At 40.7% G+C, this 20,251-nt stretch overlaps 1 protein-coding gene across 1 annotated transcript in view; it reads left to right on the top strand.

Annotated features, from left to right (window-relative positions):
• Nucleotides 1-16,470: 16,470 nt before the first annotated feature.
• Nucleotides 16,471-20,251, top strand: part of LOC121568622 (transient receptor potential cation channel subfamily M member 4-like) — a 53,888-nt gene continuing 50,107 nt past the window's right edge. The window contains exon 1 of the mRNA XM_045218002.1: nt 16,471-16,545. Within this exon, the coding sequence (XP_045073937.1) occupies nt 16,471-16,545 (75 nt within the window). The remainder of the gene's footprint in view (nt 16,546-20,251) is intronic.

Raw genomic sequence — 20,251 nt, 5'->3', positions numbered from 1 at the left:
TCCATAATAATCTCATCATGTATGCCAGGGTTCTTCAATTCTGGTCCTGGAGGGCCGAAACACCTCTGTTTTTCATCCTCTCCTTCTAATCAGGGGCTAATTCAGACCTGGGACACCAGGTGAGTGCAATTAACTACCAGGTAGAAATAAAAAACAGAAGTGTTTCGGCCCTCCAGGACCGGAATTGAAGAACCCGGATGTAGGCTATACCCACACTGTATCTGTGATCTGCTGGCTAGAGCACAGGTGCCAATACCAGAGTGGCCACATTCGCTATACCTACTCAACACTTTTTGTGACAAAACCATCAGTATGGCTAATTGGATCGAAGCTATATAGACATCCTAAAGACTCAGGCAAGTGCGCTTGTCCAGTGTCACTTTGATTATACCTGAAGATCATGGTTCACCAGCAACCCCAAATATCTAAACAATAAACTACAGACCAGCCTAAACAAGCTTGTAAGAATTGTACTTAAACCCCCACCTCATACTCATCTGGAGGTCGAGCATTTTTTTGTCTGTACCTCTGTAATGTGTCTGTATCCATGTAACTGTATATGTATTTATCTAAATAAATAAACATTAAAATAAAAAACTGGGACCACAATGGAAAGAAGTCCCCGATTTATTGTGCATTTCCTGTCACTTCTAACAATCATTGTACTTTTTGTATACTATACGTTTTTTTTTTTTACTGACAAATAATATTAATCAATCAATTCAAACGGTGCAGCCGCCATTTGATGAACGGAAAGAGACATCTGTTACAAAACACCAAAAAGTTTAATGACATTCAGCGATTGTCAAGGCAAGCCTTCGATACTGCGTAGGCCTACACGTTAGGGAAGGATGTATTTTCTTTTTGTCGAAATGGAAATAGTCTATTTATTGTGGTGTTGAAAAAGCAAACCATGACATTGAAGTGGCCGATGTCTGTATGCTTTGTTTATTGGTTGTGTGGTGCATTTGTACATAAAGCTGTTGGTGTAAAATGTGTTGCATATATTTTATATAATTATATGGCATCAAAATGTAAAACATCTGATTCCCCCTAGCTGGTCATTGTCTACAATCGTAGTATAATAAAACAGGAAGGGAGAGTGAGCTCGTCCGTGGCGTTCGGCGAACCCTCTACCTTCTGGCCCGTAGCCCTGCGTGGCATCGACTGTGCCACAAAAGCATGCTGAAGTAGCAAAGTCGATATTGACGTTTATAAACACAGGGTCGCTACAGTTATTGTTATTTGTGGTCGTAAACATTATTTTCAGTTCATTCTATCAGGAGGGAGGGTGTGTAATTTATTTTACAGTACAAGGGGAGGGTCATGTGAAATTTCTCAAAATATTTTGCGTTTGTTTCACAGAAGGTTGGTGGCACTGGCTCGTGTAAATGACTGGAGCGGAATTCATGGAATGGTATCAAATACATCAAACACATGGTTTTCAGGTGTTTGATGCCATTCCATTTGCTCCATTCTGGCAATTATGAGCCGTTCTCCCATCTGCAGCCTCCTGTGGTTTGTTTGTAGAGTGATTCAGTTGGTTTTAGAGTGGTGGCTGTTGATGATCACAAGTTTACTGGAGAACGGAGACCAAGTAGAGACTTTCGGACAAGGTGGATAATTGTATAATATAAGGCAGTTTATTCAGAGGTAAAGATATCTGGAATAGCGTGCACGGACCCGTTCGTCAATCTCGTAGGGAGATATCTGAGAGAGAGCCCCGAAACATTGTGTGCTGACATTTTATACAATAAAATGAAGTAGGTTGAATCTAGTAGTTCTGATCTTCTGATTGGTCCTGATGAGTTGGGCGAGGTCCCCTCCAGGTTAGTATCACTGTTGCATTGGCTCTGAGTCGGGTTCTCTGTCTTCAGATGTTCAGCCTAAGAGAAGGGGATTTTTGTGTGTGTGTGTGTGTGTGTGTGTGTGTATGTGTGTGTGTGTGTGTGTGTGTGTGTGTATGTGTGTGTATGTGTGTGTGTGTGTGTGTATGTGTGTGTGTGTGTGTATGTGTGTGTGTGTGTGTGTGTGTGTGTATGTGTGTGGGGGTGTGAGGGTGTGTGTGTGTGTGTCCTCAGAGCAAGAACTCGTGAGTTGGAAGAACTGAGAGACCTATGGCGTGGGTGTTGTCCTTAGCCACCTGCTGACAAGGCTGACAAGATAGGACTCTTTTGTGCATTGTATTGAATACAAAGGCCCAACACAAAATGGGTCATGCACAAGATTTTAGTCAGACCAAGCTATAACATTATATATTTACTACGACATGGCCTTCCTAAATATTCATTTACCCATTGGTCTCCTCCCATTCCCCTGCTATATATCATACCATCCCTACACCGTGTCTGCAACATACCTCTCGTGGGCTTGGTAATATACACACAGCTACATTGAGCTCTATAAACTTCTATTGGAAGCTCGGTGGTTGTGGGGAGCACAGCGCAGCTCCAGCAGTTTTACATCGCTCTGTCTGCGGTGCTTTTCCAGCAGTCAACTTCAAACTTAAAAATGACGTCAATTTGACAAAAGCTGTACTCCACCTAGACCGGAGAAGAGGCGAGAGGGAGGGGGCGAGAGTGCGTAATGACGGATAAAGAGCATGAAGGAGGCGGAGGGAGAACGGGAAGAAGAAACTCCGACAAAGATCAGGTTTGGCTTACTATTATAAACACGTGTCACGCAATATCGTACATTAAATAGCCCTTGTCTTTTTAGTAGTATTTTATTAGTTTCCCTTTTAGCTGCTGTCGAGGTAGCGGTACTCTTCCTGTGTCTTTCTGTAAGTCGCTCTGGATAAGTGTCTGCTAAATGACTAAAATGTAAATGTAAAATGTCCAAAAAGGGAACAACACAACATATCAAATACAAAATATACATAAATATACACTATATATACAAAATCATGTCCAATCAATTGAATTTACAACAGGTGAACCAATCAAATTGTAGAAACATCTCAAGGATGATAAATGGGAACAGGATGCACCTGAGCTCAATTTCGAGTCTCATAGCAAAGGGTCTGAATACCTTTTTTTATAAATTTGCAAAAATTGTATAACCTGTTTTTATTTTTGTCATTATGGGGTATTGTGTGTAGATTGCTGAGGATTTTTTTACAAATGTAATCCATTTTAGAATAAAATGTGGAAACGTAACAAAATGTGGAAAAAGTCAAGGTGTCTGAATACTTTCCGAAGGCACTGTATGTGTTGTCCTCCTACTATGACTTGGATGCAATTTATTAACCTACAGATGTAATAAGTTATGATAAACTTCACAGGGTGGCGAAAGTGCACGGTGATGAGCTTGGTGCTCTTCTCCAATAAATATCGAGGGTCTTATTCTGGTGACATGATGATTTGATTTGATTTATTAGGATCCCATTAGCCGATGCCAATGGCGACAACTAGTCTTACTGGGGTCCGATATATAACGAAAAATACATTACAGACTAAATACTTTACAATTTATATACATTTAAAAACATTAACATGTCGTGTGTGTGTGTGTGTGTGTGTGCATCTATCAGTTACACATACATGTCAGTACATACACACAAGAAGTAGGTCACATGGGGGAGAGGTGTTGTGCAGTGAGGTGTTGCTTTATTTGTTTTTTTGAAACCAGGTTTGCTGTTCACTTGCACTATATAAGATGGAAGGGAGTTCCATGCACTCATGGCTCTGTATAATACTTTATGTTTCCTTTAATTTGTTCTGGACCTGGGGACTATGAATAGACCCCTGGTGGCATGATTCTTGGCAGCCATTTGACAAATACAAATAATCTTGCTTTTGTCCATAAATAGCAAATGAGATTATTAACTCAACAGTTTTTTTATGACAAAACCAGTAGTCTACAATTGAAAATGCAATGGAAATACATTGAACACGCAGAATGTAAATGCCCACAGCAGTAGAAATCCTATTTTTCGAGCTGAAAGACGATGGCCAGAGCTTACCCATGATGTTGCACAATGATTTAAGTCAAGAAGTCCTCTTCAACAGGGTTCACAGGATGATAGAAAGCACTCTATCATCTAGGAACTCTCATGTGAAATCAGTGAAAGCATTACCATGTTTATCTCAATACCACAAGGATGACGCAAGTGACGTTTAGTCTAGTGCTGTAGGTTGGTTCTTTGAATGCAACAGGAAATTATTCTTAGTAATTAGTTAATGTAATAAGTTTATATATCAATTCTGGGGTCAATTTGACTAATGGTTTATGTTAAGATTTGTGAAATATATTCAGCATTAGTGTATAGGTATACACTACCGGTGAAAAGTTTTAGAACACCTACTCATTCAAGGGTTTTCTTTATTTTTACTATTTTCTACATTGTAGAATAATAGTGAAGACATCAAAACTATGAAATAACACATATGGAATCATGTAGTAACCAAAAAAGTGTTAAACAAATGAAAATATTGTTTATATTTGAAATTCTTCAAATAGCCACCCTTTGCCTTGATGCCAGCTTTGCACACTCTTGGCATTCTCTCAACCAGCTTCATGAGGTAGTCACCTGGAATGTATTTCAATTAACAGGTGTGCCTTCTTAAAAGTTAATTTGTGGAATTTCTTTCCATCTTAATGTGTTTGAGCCAATCAGATGGTTGTGACAAGGTGGGGGGGGTATATAGAAGATAGCCCTATTTGGTAAAATACCATATTATGGCAAGAACAGCTCAAATAAGCAAAGAGAAATGACAGTCCATCCTTACTTTAAGACATGAAGGTCAGTCAGTATGGAGCATTTCAAGAATTTTGAAAGTTTCTTCAAATGCAGTCGCAAAACCCATCAAGCGCTATGATGAAACTGGCTCTCATGAGGACCGCCACAGGAATGGAAGACCCAGAGTTACATCTTCTGCAGAGGATAAGTTCATTAGAGTTACCAGCCTAAAAAATTGCAGCCCAAATAAATGCTTCACAGAGTTCAAGTAACAGACACATCTCAACATCAACTGTTCATAGGAGACTGTGTGAATCAGGCCTTCATGGTCGAATTGCTGCAAAGAAACCACTACTAAAGGAAACCAATAAGAAGAAGAGACTTGCTTGGGCCAAGAAACACGAGCAATGGACATTAGACCGGTGGAAATGTGTCCTTTGGTCGTGAGTCCAAATTTGAGATTTTTGGTTCCAACCGCTGTGTATTTGTAAGATGCAGTGTGGGTGAACGGATGATCTCCGCATGTGTATTTCCCACCATAAAGCGTGGGAGTGCTTTGCTGGTGACACTGTCAGTGATTTATTTAGAATTCAAGGCACACTTAACCAGCATGGCTACCACAGCATTCTGCAGTGATACGCCATCCCACCTGGTTTGGGCTTAGTGGGACTATCATTTGTTTTTCAACAGGACAATGACCCAACACACCTCCAGGCTGTGTAAGGGCTATTATACCAAGAAGGAGAGTGATGGAGTGCTGCATCAGATGACCTGGCCTCCACAATCCCCCGACCTCAACCAAATTGAGATGGTTTGGGATGAGTCGGACGACAAAGTGAAGGAAAAGCAGCCAACAAGTGCTCCGCATATGTGGGAACTCCTTCAAGACTGTTGAATAAGAATTCCAGGTGAAGCTGGTTGAGAGAATGCCAAGAGTGTGCAAAGCTGGCATCAAGGCAAAGGGTGGCTATTTGAAGAATCTCAAATATAAAATATATTTTCATTTGTTTAACACTTTTTTTTTTTGTTACTACATGATTCCATATGTGTTATTTCATAGTTTTGATGTCTTCAATGTTATTCTACAATGTAGAAGATAGTACAAATAAAGAAAAACCCTTGAATGAGTAGGTGTTCTAAAACTTTTGACCGGTAGTGTATTGTGGTCATCATTGAATTCTGGGACTTTATTTGTCAATCTGTTTGTGTAAATGATTTTCAATCTCAGTTGATACACTCCGCATTAGCGTACCAAAATACTTCAATACAATCTCACAGCTTTAATACACAGACTGCGCAAGCGGCAGGACTTGCGGTTTCTAATTTTCCTGAATAATAGATCCACTTTACACTACGTTCAGACCACATAATAGGGCAACAATATGTGATTATACAGATATACTAATCAAAATAAATATTAATTCATTATTTAAATCTAACATTTGCATGAGACAAAGACCACTTGATCAATAGTTTTTGCTCTAGTATCGTCTGGTGCCAATGATATCCATAGTGCCACCAACTGGTCTGGTGCAGCCATCGAAGGTTGAGTGACTATATTCACACAGCTTCTAAAGACATACATAAGGTTTCCAGACCAAATTTCATGCCCCCATGTCCATCGGTTCAGTTCTTTATAGCCCTGGTGTGATATTGTGCCATTTAGTGGTTTAGCATGGCCGACTTTAAATGCAGCAACTAATCATTCTCAAATTCATTGAGTCTATATACCAAATCGGGAGTTCATCTGATTTATCATTCATGAGAAGAAAATGTAAGTATGTTTTACTTCAGCATATGTGCTAATGTACTTCTATATAGGTACAGTGTGGCCATATTTGAATGCAGCAACTATTTTTAGACTGATGTAATGATGCTCCAAATCTGGAGTGAATCTGACACATGGTTCATGAGAAGAAGATGATTGCAGATGATTTTGAGCATTAGCGTTACGTATGCAATGAATTAGTGGTTAATAGTTTAATTTTATTTATATTTTTTGTCAATACCAAATTCAGTGTGGTTCATCTTAGGTACTGGCCATAATAGTGATTTATTTATTTCACCTTTATTTAACCAGGTAAGCCTGTTGAGAACAAGTTCTAATTTATAACTGCGACCTAGCCAAGATAAAGCAAAGCAGTGCAATTAAAAACAACACAGAGTTACATATGGCGTAAAACAAAACAAAGTCAAAAATACAACAGAAAATATATATACTGTGTGTGCAAATGTAGCAAGTTATGGAGGTAAGGCAATAAATAGGCCATAGTGCAAAATAATTACAATTAGTATTAACACTGGAATGATAGATGTGCAAGAGATGATGTGCAAATAGAGATACTGGGGTGTAAATTAGCAAAATAAATAACAATCTGGGGATGAGATAGTTGGGTGGGCTAATTTCAGATGGGCTGTGTACAGGTGCAGTGATCGGTAAGGTGCTCTGACAACTGATGCTTAAAGTTAGTGAGGGAGATAAGAGTCTCCAGCTTCAGAGATTTTTGCAGTTCGTTCCAGTCATTGGCAGCAGAGAACTGGAAGGAATGGCGGCCAAAGGAGGTGTTGGCTTTGGGGATGACCAGTGAGATATACCTGCTGGAGCGCATACTACGGGTGGGTGTTGCTATGGTGACCAATGATCTAAGATAAGGCAGGGATTTGCCTAGCAGTGATTAATAGATGGCCTGGAGCCAGTGGGTTTGGCAACGAATATGTAGTGAGGACGAGCCAACAAGAGCGTACAGGTCACAGTGGTGGGTAGTATATGGGGCTTTGGTGACAAAACTGATGGCACTGTGATAGACTACATCCAATTTGCTGAGTAGAGTGTTGGAGGCTATTTTGTAAATGACATCGCCGAAGTCAAGGATCGGTAGGATAGTCAGTTTTACGAGGGCATGTTTGGCAGCATGAGTGAAGGAGGCTTTGTTGCGAAATAGGAAGCCGATTCTAGATTTAACTTTGGATTGGAGATGCTTAATGTGAGTCTAGAAGGAGAGTTTACAGTCTAACCAGACACCTAGGTATTTGTAGTTGTCCACATACTCTAGGTCAGACCCGTCGAGAGTAGTGATTCTAGTCGGGTGGGCGGGTGCCAGTAGCGTTCGATTGAAGAGCATGCATTTAGTTTTACTAGTGTTTAAGAGCAGTTGTAGGCTACAGAAGGAGTGTTGTATGGCATTGAAGCTCGTTTGGAGGTTTGTTAAGTGTCCAATGAAGGGCCAGATGTATACAAAATGGTGTCGTCTGCGTAGAGGTGGATCTGAGAGTCACCAGCAGCAAGAGCGACATCATTGATATACACAGAGAAAAGAGTCAGCCCAAGAATTGAACCCTGTGGCACCCCCATAGAGACTGCCATAGGTCCAGACAACAGGCCCTCCGATTTGACACACTGAACTCTATCTGAGAAGTAGTTGGTGAACCAGGCGAGGCAGTCATTTGAGAAACCAAGGCTATTTAGTCTGCCAATAAGAATGTGGTGGTTGACAGAGTCGAAAGCTTTGGCCAGGTCGATGAAGACGGCTGCACAGTACTGTCTATTATCGATCGCGGTTATAATATCGTTTAGGACCTTGAGCGTGGCTGAGGTGCACCCATGACCAGCTCGGAAACCGGATTGCATAGCGGAGAAGGTACGGTGTGATTCGAAATGGTCGGTGATCTGTTTGTTAACTTGGCCTTCAAAAACTTTCGAAAGGCAGGGCAGGATGGATATAGGTCTGTAACAGTTTGGATCTAGAGTGTCACTCCCTTTGAAGAGGGGGATGACCGCGGCAGCTTTCCAATCTCTGGGGATCTCAGACGTTACGAAAGAGAGGTTGAACAGGTTAGTAATAGGGTTGCGACAATTTCGGCGGCTATTCTTAGAAAGAAAGGGTCCAGATTATCTAGCCCAGATGATTTGTAGGGGTCCAGATTTTGCAGCTCTTTCAGAACATCAGCTATCTGAATTTGTTTGAAGGAGATGCGGGGGGGGGGGCATAGGCAAGTTGCAGCGGAGGGTGCAGAGCTGGTGGCCGGGGTAGTGGTAGCCAGGTGGAAGCACGGCTGTTGTTTGCGTGTGCTAGCGGGCCTGGGCTAGCAGATGGATCTTCGTGGTCGTCGCAACGGGAAGCCTGTTTCAAGTGTCACCCCCATGTTTCAAGTTGATAGGCCACTGTGGAGTGGATTTATAGTGGTTTAAATGGAAAATCCCTTAGCTTTTCTCAAACTAATTTAAGATTTACAATGGGCCTACATTCCAAATTTGGTGCCATGTAGTCCTATCGTTCATGAGAAGTATTTTTAGCATATTAGCGTATGTGCTAATAAGCATCTACTGGTATAGTGTGGCCATGATTTAGGACTTCTAACCACTTTTAAACATTGTGTGTTTGAGCTACAGATTTCTGGGTTGTACCATTTGGATTTGTACCATTATGGGCTAAGCTAGAGCAGTTTTTGTGAGACAAGGGCGGACCTAGAAGGGGCCCTGGGCCGGGTCTTTTTTTACAAAAATCAGTGGTTTGAGCTACAACCTATTAAAAGCTATCTATGAAAAGCTGAGACTCATGAAAACGTGTAACATGTTTTGCTCTATGACACTCACAAGCAACACAAGTAGAAGGTAAGGGGTTCTTCTACATAGAATATCATAGGAAATCCAGGGGCATAGTGTGTATAATACTGCAATAAGCTCACGTTGTTACTCTCACAAACTCCAAACTCCACACAGTTGTCACTGAGTATTGGTCTTCACATAGTTCGCTGCTTCAGTGTTATGAGATATTTTTGTCAGATGTTACTATGGTATACTGAAGTATAATTACAAGCATTCCATAAGTGTCAAAGGCTTTTATTGACAATTACATTAAGTTTATGCAAAGAGTCAATATTTGCAGTGTTGACCCTTCTTTTTCAAGACCTCTGCAATCCGCCCTGGCATGCTGTCAATTAACTTCTGGGCCACATCCTGACTGATGGTAGCCCATTCTTGCATAATCAATGCTTGGAGTTTGTCAGAATTTGTGGGTTTTTGTTTGTCCACCCGCCTCTTGAGGATCGACCACAAGTTCTCAATGGGATTAAGGTCTGGGGAGTTTCCTGGCCATGGACCCAAAATGTCGATATTTTGTTCCCCGAGCCACTTAGTTATCACTTTTTCCTTATGGCAAGGTGCTCCATCATGCTGGAAAAGGCATTGGTCGTCACCTAACTGTTCTTGGATGGTTGGGAGAAGTTGCTTTCTGAGGATGTGTTGGTACCATTTTTTATTCATGGCTGTGTTCTTAGGCAAAATTGTGAGTGAGCCCACTCCCTTTGCTGAGAAGCAACCCCACACATGAATGGTCTCAGGATGCTTTACTGTTGGCATGACACAGGACTGATGGTAGCGCTCATCTTGTCTTCTCCGGACAAGGTGTTTTCTGGATGCCCCAAACAATCGGAAAGGGGATTCATCAGAGAAAATGACTTTACCCCAGTCCTCAGCAGTCCAATCCCTGTACCTTTTGCAGAATATCAGTCTGTCCCTGATGTTTTTCCTGGAGAGAAGTGGCTTCTTTGCTGCCCTTCTTGACACCAGGCCATCCTCCAAAAGTCTTCGCCTCACTGTGCGTGCAGATGCACTCACACCTGCCTGCTGCCATTCCTGAGCAAGCTCTGCACTGGTGGTGCCCCGATCCCGCAGCTGAATCAACTTTAGGAGACGGTCCTGGCGCTTGCTGGACTTTCTTGGGCGCCCTGACGCCTTCTTCACAACAATTTAACCTCTCCTCCTTGAAGTTCTTGATGATCCGATAAATGGATGATTTAGGTGGAATCTTACTAGCAGCAATATCTTTGCCTGTGAAGCCCTTTTTGTGCAAAGCAATGATGACGGCACGTGTTTCCTTGCAGGTAACCATGGTTAACAGAGGAAGAACAATTATTTCAAGCACCACCCTCCTTTTAAAGCTTCCAGTCTGTTATTCTAACTCAATCAGCATGACAGAGTGATCTCCAGCCTTGTCCTCGTCAACACTTTCACCCGTGTTAACGAGAGAATTACTGACATGATGGCAGCTGGTCCTTTTGTGGCAGGGCTGAAATGCAGTGGAAATGTTTTTGGGGGATTAAGTTCATTTTCATGGCAAAGAGGGACTTTGCAATTAATTGCAATTCATCTGATCACTTTTCATGACATTCTGGAGTATATGCAAATTGCCATCATCAAAACTGAGGCAGCAGACTTTGTGAAAATTTGTATTTGTGTCATTCTCAAAACTTTTGACCACAACTGTATATGCTTGGCACATCTAGCCACTGGGATTTTTGCCCATTCTTCAAGGCAAAACTGCTCCAGCTCTTTCAAGTTGGATGAGTTCCGCTGGTGTACAGCAATCTTTAAGTCATACCACAGATTCTCAATTGGATTGAGGTCTGGGCTTTGACTTGGCCATTCCAAGACATTTCAATGTTTCCCCTTAAACCACTTGAGTGTTGATTTAGCAGTATGCTAAGGGTCATTGTCCTGCTGCAATGTGAACCTCCGTCCCAGTCTCAAATCTCTGGAAGACTGAAACAGGTTTCCCTCAAGAATTTCCCTGTATTTAGTGCCATCCATCATTCCTTCAATTCTGACTAGTTTCCCAGTCCCTGCCGATGAAAAACATCCCCACAGCATGATGCTGCCACCACCATGCTTCACTGTGGGAAAGGTGTTCTCGGGGTGATGAGAGGTGTTGGGTTTGCGCCAGACATAGCGTTTTCATTGATGGCCAAAATGCTAAATTTTTGTCTCATCTGACCAGAGTACCTTCTTCCATATGTTTGGGGAGTCTCCCACATGCCTTGTGGCGAACACCAAACATGTTTGCTTATTTCATTCTTTAAGCAATGGCTTTTTTTCTGGCCACTCTTCCGTAAAGCCCAGCTCTGTGGAGTGTATGGCTTAAAGTGGTCGTATGGACAGATACTCCAATCTCTGCTGTGTAGTTTTGCAGCTCCTTCACGGTTATCTTTGGTCTCTTTTGTTGCCGCTCTGATTAATGCCCTCCTTGCCTAGTCCGTGAGTTTTGGTGGCCGGCCCTCTCTTGGCAGGTTTGTTGTGGTGCCATATTCTTTCAATTTTTTCATAATGGATTTAATGGTGCTCCATGGGATGTTCAACGTTTGTGATATTCTTTTATAACACAGCCCTGATCTGTACTTCTCCACAACTTTGTCCCTGACCTGTTTGGAGAGCTCCTTTGTCTTCATGGTGCCAGTTGCTTGGTGGTGCCCCTTGCTTAGTGGTGTTGCAGACTCTGGGGCCTTTCAGAATAGGTATATATACTGAGATCATGTGACACTTAGATTGCACACAGGTGGACTTTAACTAATTATGTGACTTCTGAAGGTAATTGGTTGCACCAGATCTTATTTAGGGGCTTCATAGCAAAGGGGGTGAATAAATATGCACACACCACTTTTCCGTAATTTATATTTTTGAATTTTTTGAAACAAGTTATGTTTTTCATTTCACTTGACCAATTTTGACTATTTTCTGTATGTCCATTACATGAAATCCAAATAAAAATCCATTTAAATTACAGGTTGTAATGCAACAAAATAGTAAAAACGCCAAGGGGGATGAATAATTTGCAAAACTATTAATCCCCCTTGTAGCTAGCATCTGCAACAAAATACAGAGCCATGAGAAGATTCTAGCTAGTGTATCCCTCTGACATTTCATTTTTTTTCATTTCTTTTTTTTTACTGTTGTTGGATGTGGCTGTTCGGTTTAACAAGTCCCAGATCCCATCCAGCAGGCTCCCAATGACCTTTTATGATTTGTTTATTCAAATTCAAGTACAATTCAGTCTGTTCACTATCTGATTGAGCAGATCCAGAAGAACTGAGCGCACATTTCAGCACCCCAGGATGTCCATTTACTTTGCAGTCCCCCCTCATAGCAAATAGCTGGCAAAACAAACCAATCACTGGGCACGGCCCAGTCCGCCCGCAGCTGCTGCTGGCAGAGTAGTAACTGAACAGCTTGTTTTGTGTACACAAATCTACCACACTTTTATGAGCATTTATTTTCTCTCAAATCAAATCAAATTTTATTTGTCACATGCGCCGAATACAACAGGTGTAGACCTTACTGTGAAATGCTTACTTACAAGCCCTTAACCAACAATGCAGTTCAAGAAAGAGTTAAGAAAATATTTACTAAATAAAAAAAATATTTCAAAAAACAACAGAGTAAAAAAACAATAACGAGGCTATATACAGGGGGTACCTGTACCGAGTCAATGAGCAGGGGTACATGTTAGTTGAGGTAATTTGTACATGTGGGTATTTAAAAATATATATTTTTACATCATCCATGAATTATAACATACATATATATTTTTTGACAAGTCACAAGTGTATTTATGTAGTATGTTATATAATCATTATTTATTCGAGAAACACATTTCCATCATTTGTCGCTATAAAGAAAGTTAGGCAAAATTAAAATCCATCCCTGTCAAACAGATAAACATTTAGTCAATCTTTTAGAACATTTCTTTTTAGCTGCCCTTTCCATTACACATGTCATAATAGTATTTTTTTGTGACATTGCTTTTGTTGAATAAATGCATATTGTCTAGTGATACCTTTATCTTGTCCACTCATTTACCACCTCCTGTCTCTCTCTAATGTACTCTGTTGAATAGTGGTGCTTGAGTGGACAGTCAATATTTGTATATAGAGAGACTGTGTTTTTTTATTTATTTTATTTAACCTTTTTTTTAAGCAGGGAGTCATGCTGAGACCACGCTCTCTTTCTCAGATGAGCCCTGCATGAACACATCAATAAACAACAATTACACTGTACTGTGCATATCTACAGCATATACAGTGGGGAAAAAAAGTATTTAGTCAGCCACCAATTGTGCAAGTTCTCCCACTTAATAAGATGAGAGAGGCCTGTAATTTTCATCATAGGTACACGTCAACTATGACAGACAAAATTAGAAAAAAAAATCCAGAAAATCACATTGTAGGATTTTTTATGAATTTATTGGCATATGATGGTGGAAAATAAGTATTTGGTCAATAACAAAAGTTTCTCAATACTTTGTTATATACCCTTTGTTGGCAATGACACAGGTCAAACGTTTTCTGTAAGTCTTCACAAGGTTTTCACACACTGTTGCTGGTATTTTGGCCCATTCCTCCATGCAGATCTCCTCTAGAGCAGTGATGTTTTGGGGCTGTCGCTGGGCAACAAAGACTTTCAACTCCCTCCAAATATTTTCTATGGGGTTGAGATCTGGAGACTGGCTAGGCCACTCCAGGACCTTGAAATGCTTCTTACGAAGCCACTCCTTCGTTGCCCGGGCGGTGTGTTTGGGATCATTGTCATGCTGAAAGACCCAGCCACGTTTCATCTTCAATGCCCTTGCTGATGGAAGGAGGGTTTCACTCAAAATCTCACGATACATGGCCCCATTCATTCTTTCCTTTACACGGATCAGTCGTCCTGGTCCCTTTGCAGAAAAACAGCCCCAAAGCATGATGTTTCCAACCCCATGCTTCACAGTAGGTATGGTGTTCTTTGGATGCAACTCAGCATTCTTTGTCCTCCAAACATGACGAGTTGAGTTTTTACCAAAAAAGTTATATTTTGGTTTCATCTGACCATATGACATTCTCCCAATCCTCTTCTGGATCATCCAAATGCACTTCAGACGGGCCTGGACATGTACTGGCTTAAGCAGGGGGACACGTCTCGCACTGCAGGATTTGAGTCCCTGGCGGCGTAGTGTGTTACTGATGGTTGGCTTTGTTACTTTGGTCCCAGCTCTCAGCAGGTCATTCACTAGGTCCCCCCGTGTGGTTCTGGGATTTTTGCTCACCGTTCTTGTGATCATTTTGACCCCACGGGGTGAGATCTTGCATGGAGCCCCAGATCGAGGGAGATTATCAGTGGTCTTGTATGTCTTCCATTTCCTAATAATTGCTCCCACAGTTGATTTCTTCAAACCAAGCTGCTTACCTGTTGCAGTTTCAGTCTTCCCAGCCTGGTGCAGGTCTACAATTTTGTTTTTGGTGTCCTTTGACAGCTCTTTGGTCTTGGCCATTGTGAAGTTTGGAGTGTGACTGTTTGAGGTTGTGGACAGGTGTCTTTTATACTGATAACAAGTTCAAACAGGTGCCATTAATACAGGTAACGAGTGGAGGACAGAGGAGCCTCTTAAAGAAGAAGTTACAGGTCTGTGAGAGCCAGAAATCTTGCTTTTTTGTAGGTGACCAAATACTTATTTTCCACCATAATTTGCAAATAAATTCATTAAAAATCCTACAATGGGATTTTCTGGATTTTTTTTCCTCAATTTGTCTGTCATAGTTGACGTGTACCTATGATGAAAATTACAGGCCTCTCTCATCTTTTTAAGTGGGAGAACTTGCACAATTGGTGGCTGACTAAATACTTTTTTGCCCCACTGTACACATCAATTACACATGGAAAAGCAAACACAAAACACAAATACCTAAATACAATCATATGAAACAAACACATTCTTCAGTAAAAAGACCCTCTAACATCTGCTTGAATTGCCCTAGAGGCACCAACTCCACCAACTTTAAGTATGTTTGGAGATCATTCCACATGAGAGGTGCAAAAAAAGCAGATTTATCTAAATCGGTGGAGATTGAAGGGATCTCGAGGTTTAGCCATCCCTGAATCCAGGTCTGGTAACTTATAAGTCTGAAGGTTAACAATGAGGTATGGCGGAAGCTTATGCAAGAGGGCTTTATAGACAAAAAGAGCGCAATGCATCGCTCTACGAGACTTCAAGTAGGGCCAGCCTACTTTCTCTCACAAAATGCAATGATGTGTACTGAACCTATCGCCCGTAATAAAGCACAAAGCACACTTTGATAAGCTGCGTCCAATTGCTTCAATACAGTGGCAGCTGCCTTCATATAGACGATATTGCCATAGTCAATACCCGGAATGAATGTTGACTGAATGATTTGTTTTCTGCTATTTAATGAAGGACAGGACCTGTTCCTATAGAAGAAGCCTATTTTAATTTCTTAACTCATCATCATGCTTTTTGAAAGATACCTGTTTGTCAATCCAAATGCCCAGACATTTATAAGCGGGGACACAATCAATGAGGGCTCCATCCAAAAACAAATGCATGAATCATCAGAAATGTCTACGTGATTTGGAAAATAAAATATACATGGTTTTACCTGCATTTCAGTTCAACAAAGGCTTTCTTCAGGGCAATAAAGGCAGATTGAAGCTCTGACAGAGCCTGGTCAGCTGTGGTTGCAATAGAATACACCACAGTGTCATCTGCATACAGGTGAAAGTTGTTTTATTGTATTTTTTCAGATGAACAAACAGTGAAAAGAACCGGACCAAGGATCCTGTGGGACACCCTTTGTTATGTCTAGGCAACCTGATTTAACACCATCAGTAAATACACACTGTATTCTGTCCATTTAAATTATTTTCAAACCAGCTACCGGTCAAGGCCAATTGATGGAAGACCCTGAATAAGTAATGGGTGATCCACAGTGTTGAAGCCGGCATTAGACAGGTCAATAAAAAGTGCCACACAGTGTTTCTTCTTAGCCAAACAATGAATAACATAATTTAAAATCAAAGAGGCAGCAGAGATGGTGCTATGACCTGGTTTGAAACCTGACTGGTGTACATTTAGAATATATTTACTAGTTAAAAAGGATCTAAGTTTATTATTTACAGAGGTTTCTAGTATTTTTGCTGCTAGGCAAGATAATTTGGAAATGGGGTGATAATCCAGACCCTGGGGATGATACCAGAAATAATTGTAAGGTTAAAGATTCTGCAATCAGAGGAGCAGAAAGCTGCAGCAAGAAAGGATCAAGCAAATAAGCTGCTGTGGATATTTTACATAAATCTTGCGCAAGGCGTCTAGCACATCACAAGTACAAAGCTGTTGAAATGAAAGCAAAGATTGACTAGAAGTTGACGTAAATGATTAAAAGCATCACTTATAAAAAATGTCTCTGTAATGATGCCAGAGTGACACAACTTGCTTAAGCAGGGAAGGAGAGGAATTTTCCACGCTTCAGTGCATTTACTGTTTTCCCAAATTCTGCCAGATCACCAGCAGAGTCTGAGATAGAACTTAGAAAGTAGCTAGATTTAGCTTTCTTGATTTGAGGAAGTGCAGCTCTTTCTCAATTGCATGAAAAGCTGCCAAACAGCTACAGAGTCAGTTTTTCTAGCCCAAGCCTGATTTCTCATCATAACAAGATCTGAAAGTTCGAGAGAGAGACTAGCAATCTTAATGCACTTCCAGTACAGTATAACTTTTACAGTATATGCACTGAGCATGCTATGACAGGTACTGGGGTGTGGGTCAATGGTATATGAGTTCTGAATTGAATGCCAATCCCCTTTCAGCAGCTATTGCTAGTCAGGTTCTACCAGTTAGATTAGCCTATAGTTTGTTTACTTAACGCTTACAGTATCAGAAAAAAAAGTTGCACATTGTACTTAAAAGGGTACAAATGCTTGTCACTGTAGTGGTGCCCTGTAAGGTATTCCCACTGTACCATTAGTTATAGGTGGGGGAGAGTGGGGTAAGTTGACCCAAATAGTTTGTTGAGCCACCCCTTGTTTCTGGGAAACCGTCAAAATATATTAAATAATTTCATGGAGTCTGTGAAGCAAGAAACAACATGGAAAAAGTGGTGAGTAAGTTAGGTCCAAAATCAAGTTAGGTCCAAAATCAAGTTAGGTCCAAAAAACGGATTTTCACAAAGTCTAATTAATTAATTGTGTTCTAGGTTTAATGATGCTCGTATCTAAACCAAAGTAGATATTTTAAAATGTGTTTTATAAATCAGTTGGGGTTTATAAGCTACAATGTGAGATCCTAAACCTAGCATGAAAGTGCATCCTTGTAGCTGTATGGGCTAATATGTTCAAAATGTTTGCCTTGGGGTAAATTGAGCCAATGGTCACCATAGACCACACAAATGATGATGACATTTTGTCAGTTTTATGCAATGTGTCATGCATCTAAACTATTGTTACATAGCAGACATCATCATGCCCAGTGTATACAAATGCAAAACAAGCACATTTATCCCCCCTTGAGGTCCTTGAGAGAGCAGCCAAGGAAGTGAGAGAAGAGAAGAAGTCCAAACGAGCAGCAGCATGAGATGGAAAAAATAGACTGAATGATACATTGACAAAAAAGAAAATGATAATGTACCTGTGCGAAAGAGAGCTATGATAGAGTAGCAGAGGCACACAAGGTCTTATCTGATGACATGGAGTCTGATCTTGCTAAACATGTCAAGAATCTCGCAGACCAGTTTTATGGGCTTAGTAGCCTCAAATGCAGAGAACTTGCCTACGAATTGGCACATCAAAACAACATCCCTGTACCAGACAACTGGTCAAGAAATGGAAGGATAAGCGATATTGAACAGAGCGATCTATACCTGAATGTAGGCATACATTTAAGATATACAATATACCAATATACAATTGTGGTCCTCTGTAGCTCAGCTGGTAGAGCACGGCGCTTGTAACGCCAAGGTAGTGGGTTCGATCCCCGGGACCACCCATACACAAAAAATGTATGCACGCATGACTGTAAGTCGCTTTGGATAAAAGCGTCTGCTAAATGGTATATTATTATTATATTATTATGCCACACCCCCAATCCATTGATTCAACTTTGACTGACCAGCACCCCTACCCACTTACCCCATGGCGGCTCAATTTACCCTTTCCCTAAGCTCAACTTACCCCATACCCGGGGCCATTTTTGCCAAGAGACACTTTTGACAAGCTATGTTTTCAACATTGTTATGTTTACATTAATTGTGATTATTTCCAGGGATACAGAACATCCGAAAATGTATGTAGATACAGTGTCTTTGTTAGAAAGAATACTATATTTCCCTTGACGTAGTGATGCTGAATGTAAAAAACGCTCAACTTACCCCACTCTCCCCTACATTGTACCCTTGCAGTGTGACCTCAAAAGAGCCCATAGTGCACCTTAGGGGACAAGATAGTACCTTTATTACTAGCCCCTACCAGGCTTTCACCTCCCCTTCGGTAATAAAGCCTGTGGAAGTTCTTGTCAGTAAGAGGCTAAAAGAAGGTGGAGTGTATCCAAGTTGTTTGCTTCATAAACAACATTGAAATGCTTAATTACGGGTCATTTTCCAACAATGCAGAGTTAAAGTCAAAAAATAAATTAGAAATAGTGACACAAGGAATAAATACACAGTGAATAAAGAATAACAATAAAGAGTAAAAATAACTTCATACAGGAAGTACCAGTACCGAGTCAATGTGCAGGGGTACAAGGTAATTGAGGTATCAACAATATGTACATATAAATCAAATCAAATTTTATTTCACATGCGCCGAATACAACAGGTGTAGACCTTACAGTGAAATGTTTACTTACAAGCCCTTAACCAACAATTCAGTTTTAAGAAAAACAAGTGTTAAGTAAAAAATAGGCTATATACAAGATTTTTAGGGCCTTCCTCTGGTATAGAGGTCCTGGATGGCAGGAAGCTTGGCCCCAGTGATGTACTGGGCTGTACGCGCTACCCACTGTAGTACCTTGCGGTCGGAGGCCGAGCAGTTACCATACCAGGCAGTGATGCAACTAGTCAGGAATGCTCTTGATGGTGCAGCTGTATAACGTTTTGAGGATCTGAGGACCCACAGACAAATGTTTTTGCCTGTGCTGGCGCTGTGGACGGATATATTGGTCTGCTAATATAGGACTATTAAAGGCCCAGTGCACTGCTTTAGTGATTTTTTGTTGTTGTAATTTTTATTATTATTAATAATTTTTCTTTTCAGGGGGTGCTGCAGCACCCTCAGAACCCCGACTTCCGTGGCTATGAACAAACTCGGAGAGTCGAAACTGAAAGCCAATTTTCACTGGTGCCCACTTGGGGTAGTGTCATTTCAACCAAATTATATAAAAAATTAATTAAACAATTTCAGAAATATCAATTTTCAAAAATATAGTATGCTAACAATGCTAGCACCGTAAATGATCTTACTCTGGATAATTTCTGCTTCTGAAGAGAGATGGAATGTTATTTTTTTTAATCAACGTCTACTCACAGCCAATTAGCCAGCAGCCGCTGGCAATCAGCGCTCCACTCATACCTACCTTTCCAATATGAATTTGTGAATCTGTTTGGACTGAACAGCTAGCGCGACACCAAAAAATAACTAGGAAAAAATACGATTTCAGCTAACAAGAGAAGTACAGTGGGGGAAAAAAGTATTTAGTCAGCCACCAATTGTGCAAGTTCTCCCACTTAAAAAGATGAGAGAGGCCTGTCATTTTCATCATAGGTACACATCAAATATGACAGACAAATTGAGAAAAAATAATCCAGAAAATCACATTTGTAGGATTTTTTATGAATTTATTTTTAAATTATGGTGGAAAATAAGTATTTGGTCACCTACAAACAAGCAAGATTTCTGTCTCTCAGAGACCTGTAACTTCTTCTTTAAGAGGCTCCTCTGTCCTACACTCGTTACCTGTATTAATGGCACCTGTTTGAACT

This window comes from Coregonus clupeaformis, unplaced genomic scaffold, assembly GCF_020615455.1.
Source record: "Coregonus clupeaformis isolate EN_2021a unplaced genomic scaffold, ASM2061545v1 scaf1311, whole genome shotgun sequence".
Lineage (NCBI taxonomy): Eukaryota > Metazoa > Chordata > Actinopteri > Salmoniformes > Salmonidae > Coregonus > Coregonus clupeaformis.
This window is presented reverse-complemented; position numbering and strand designations above follow the sequence as displayed.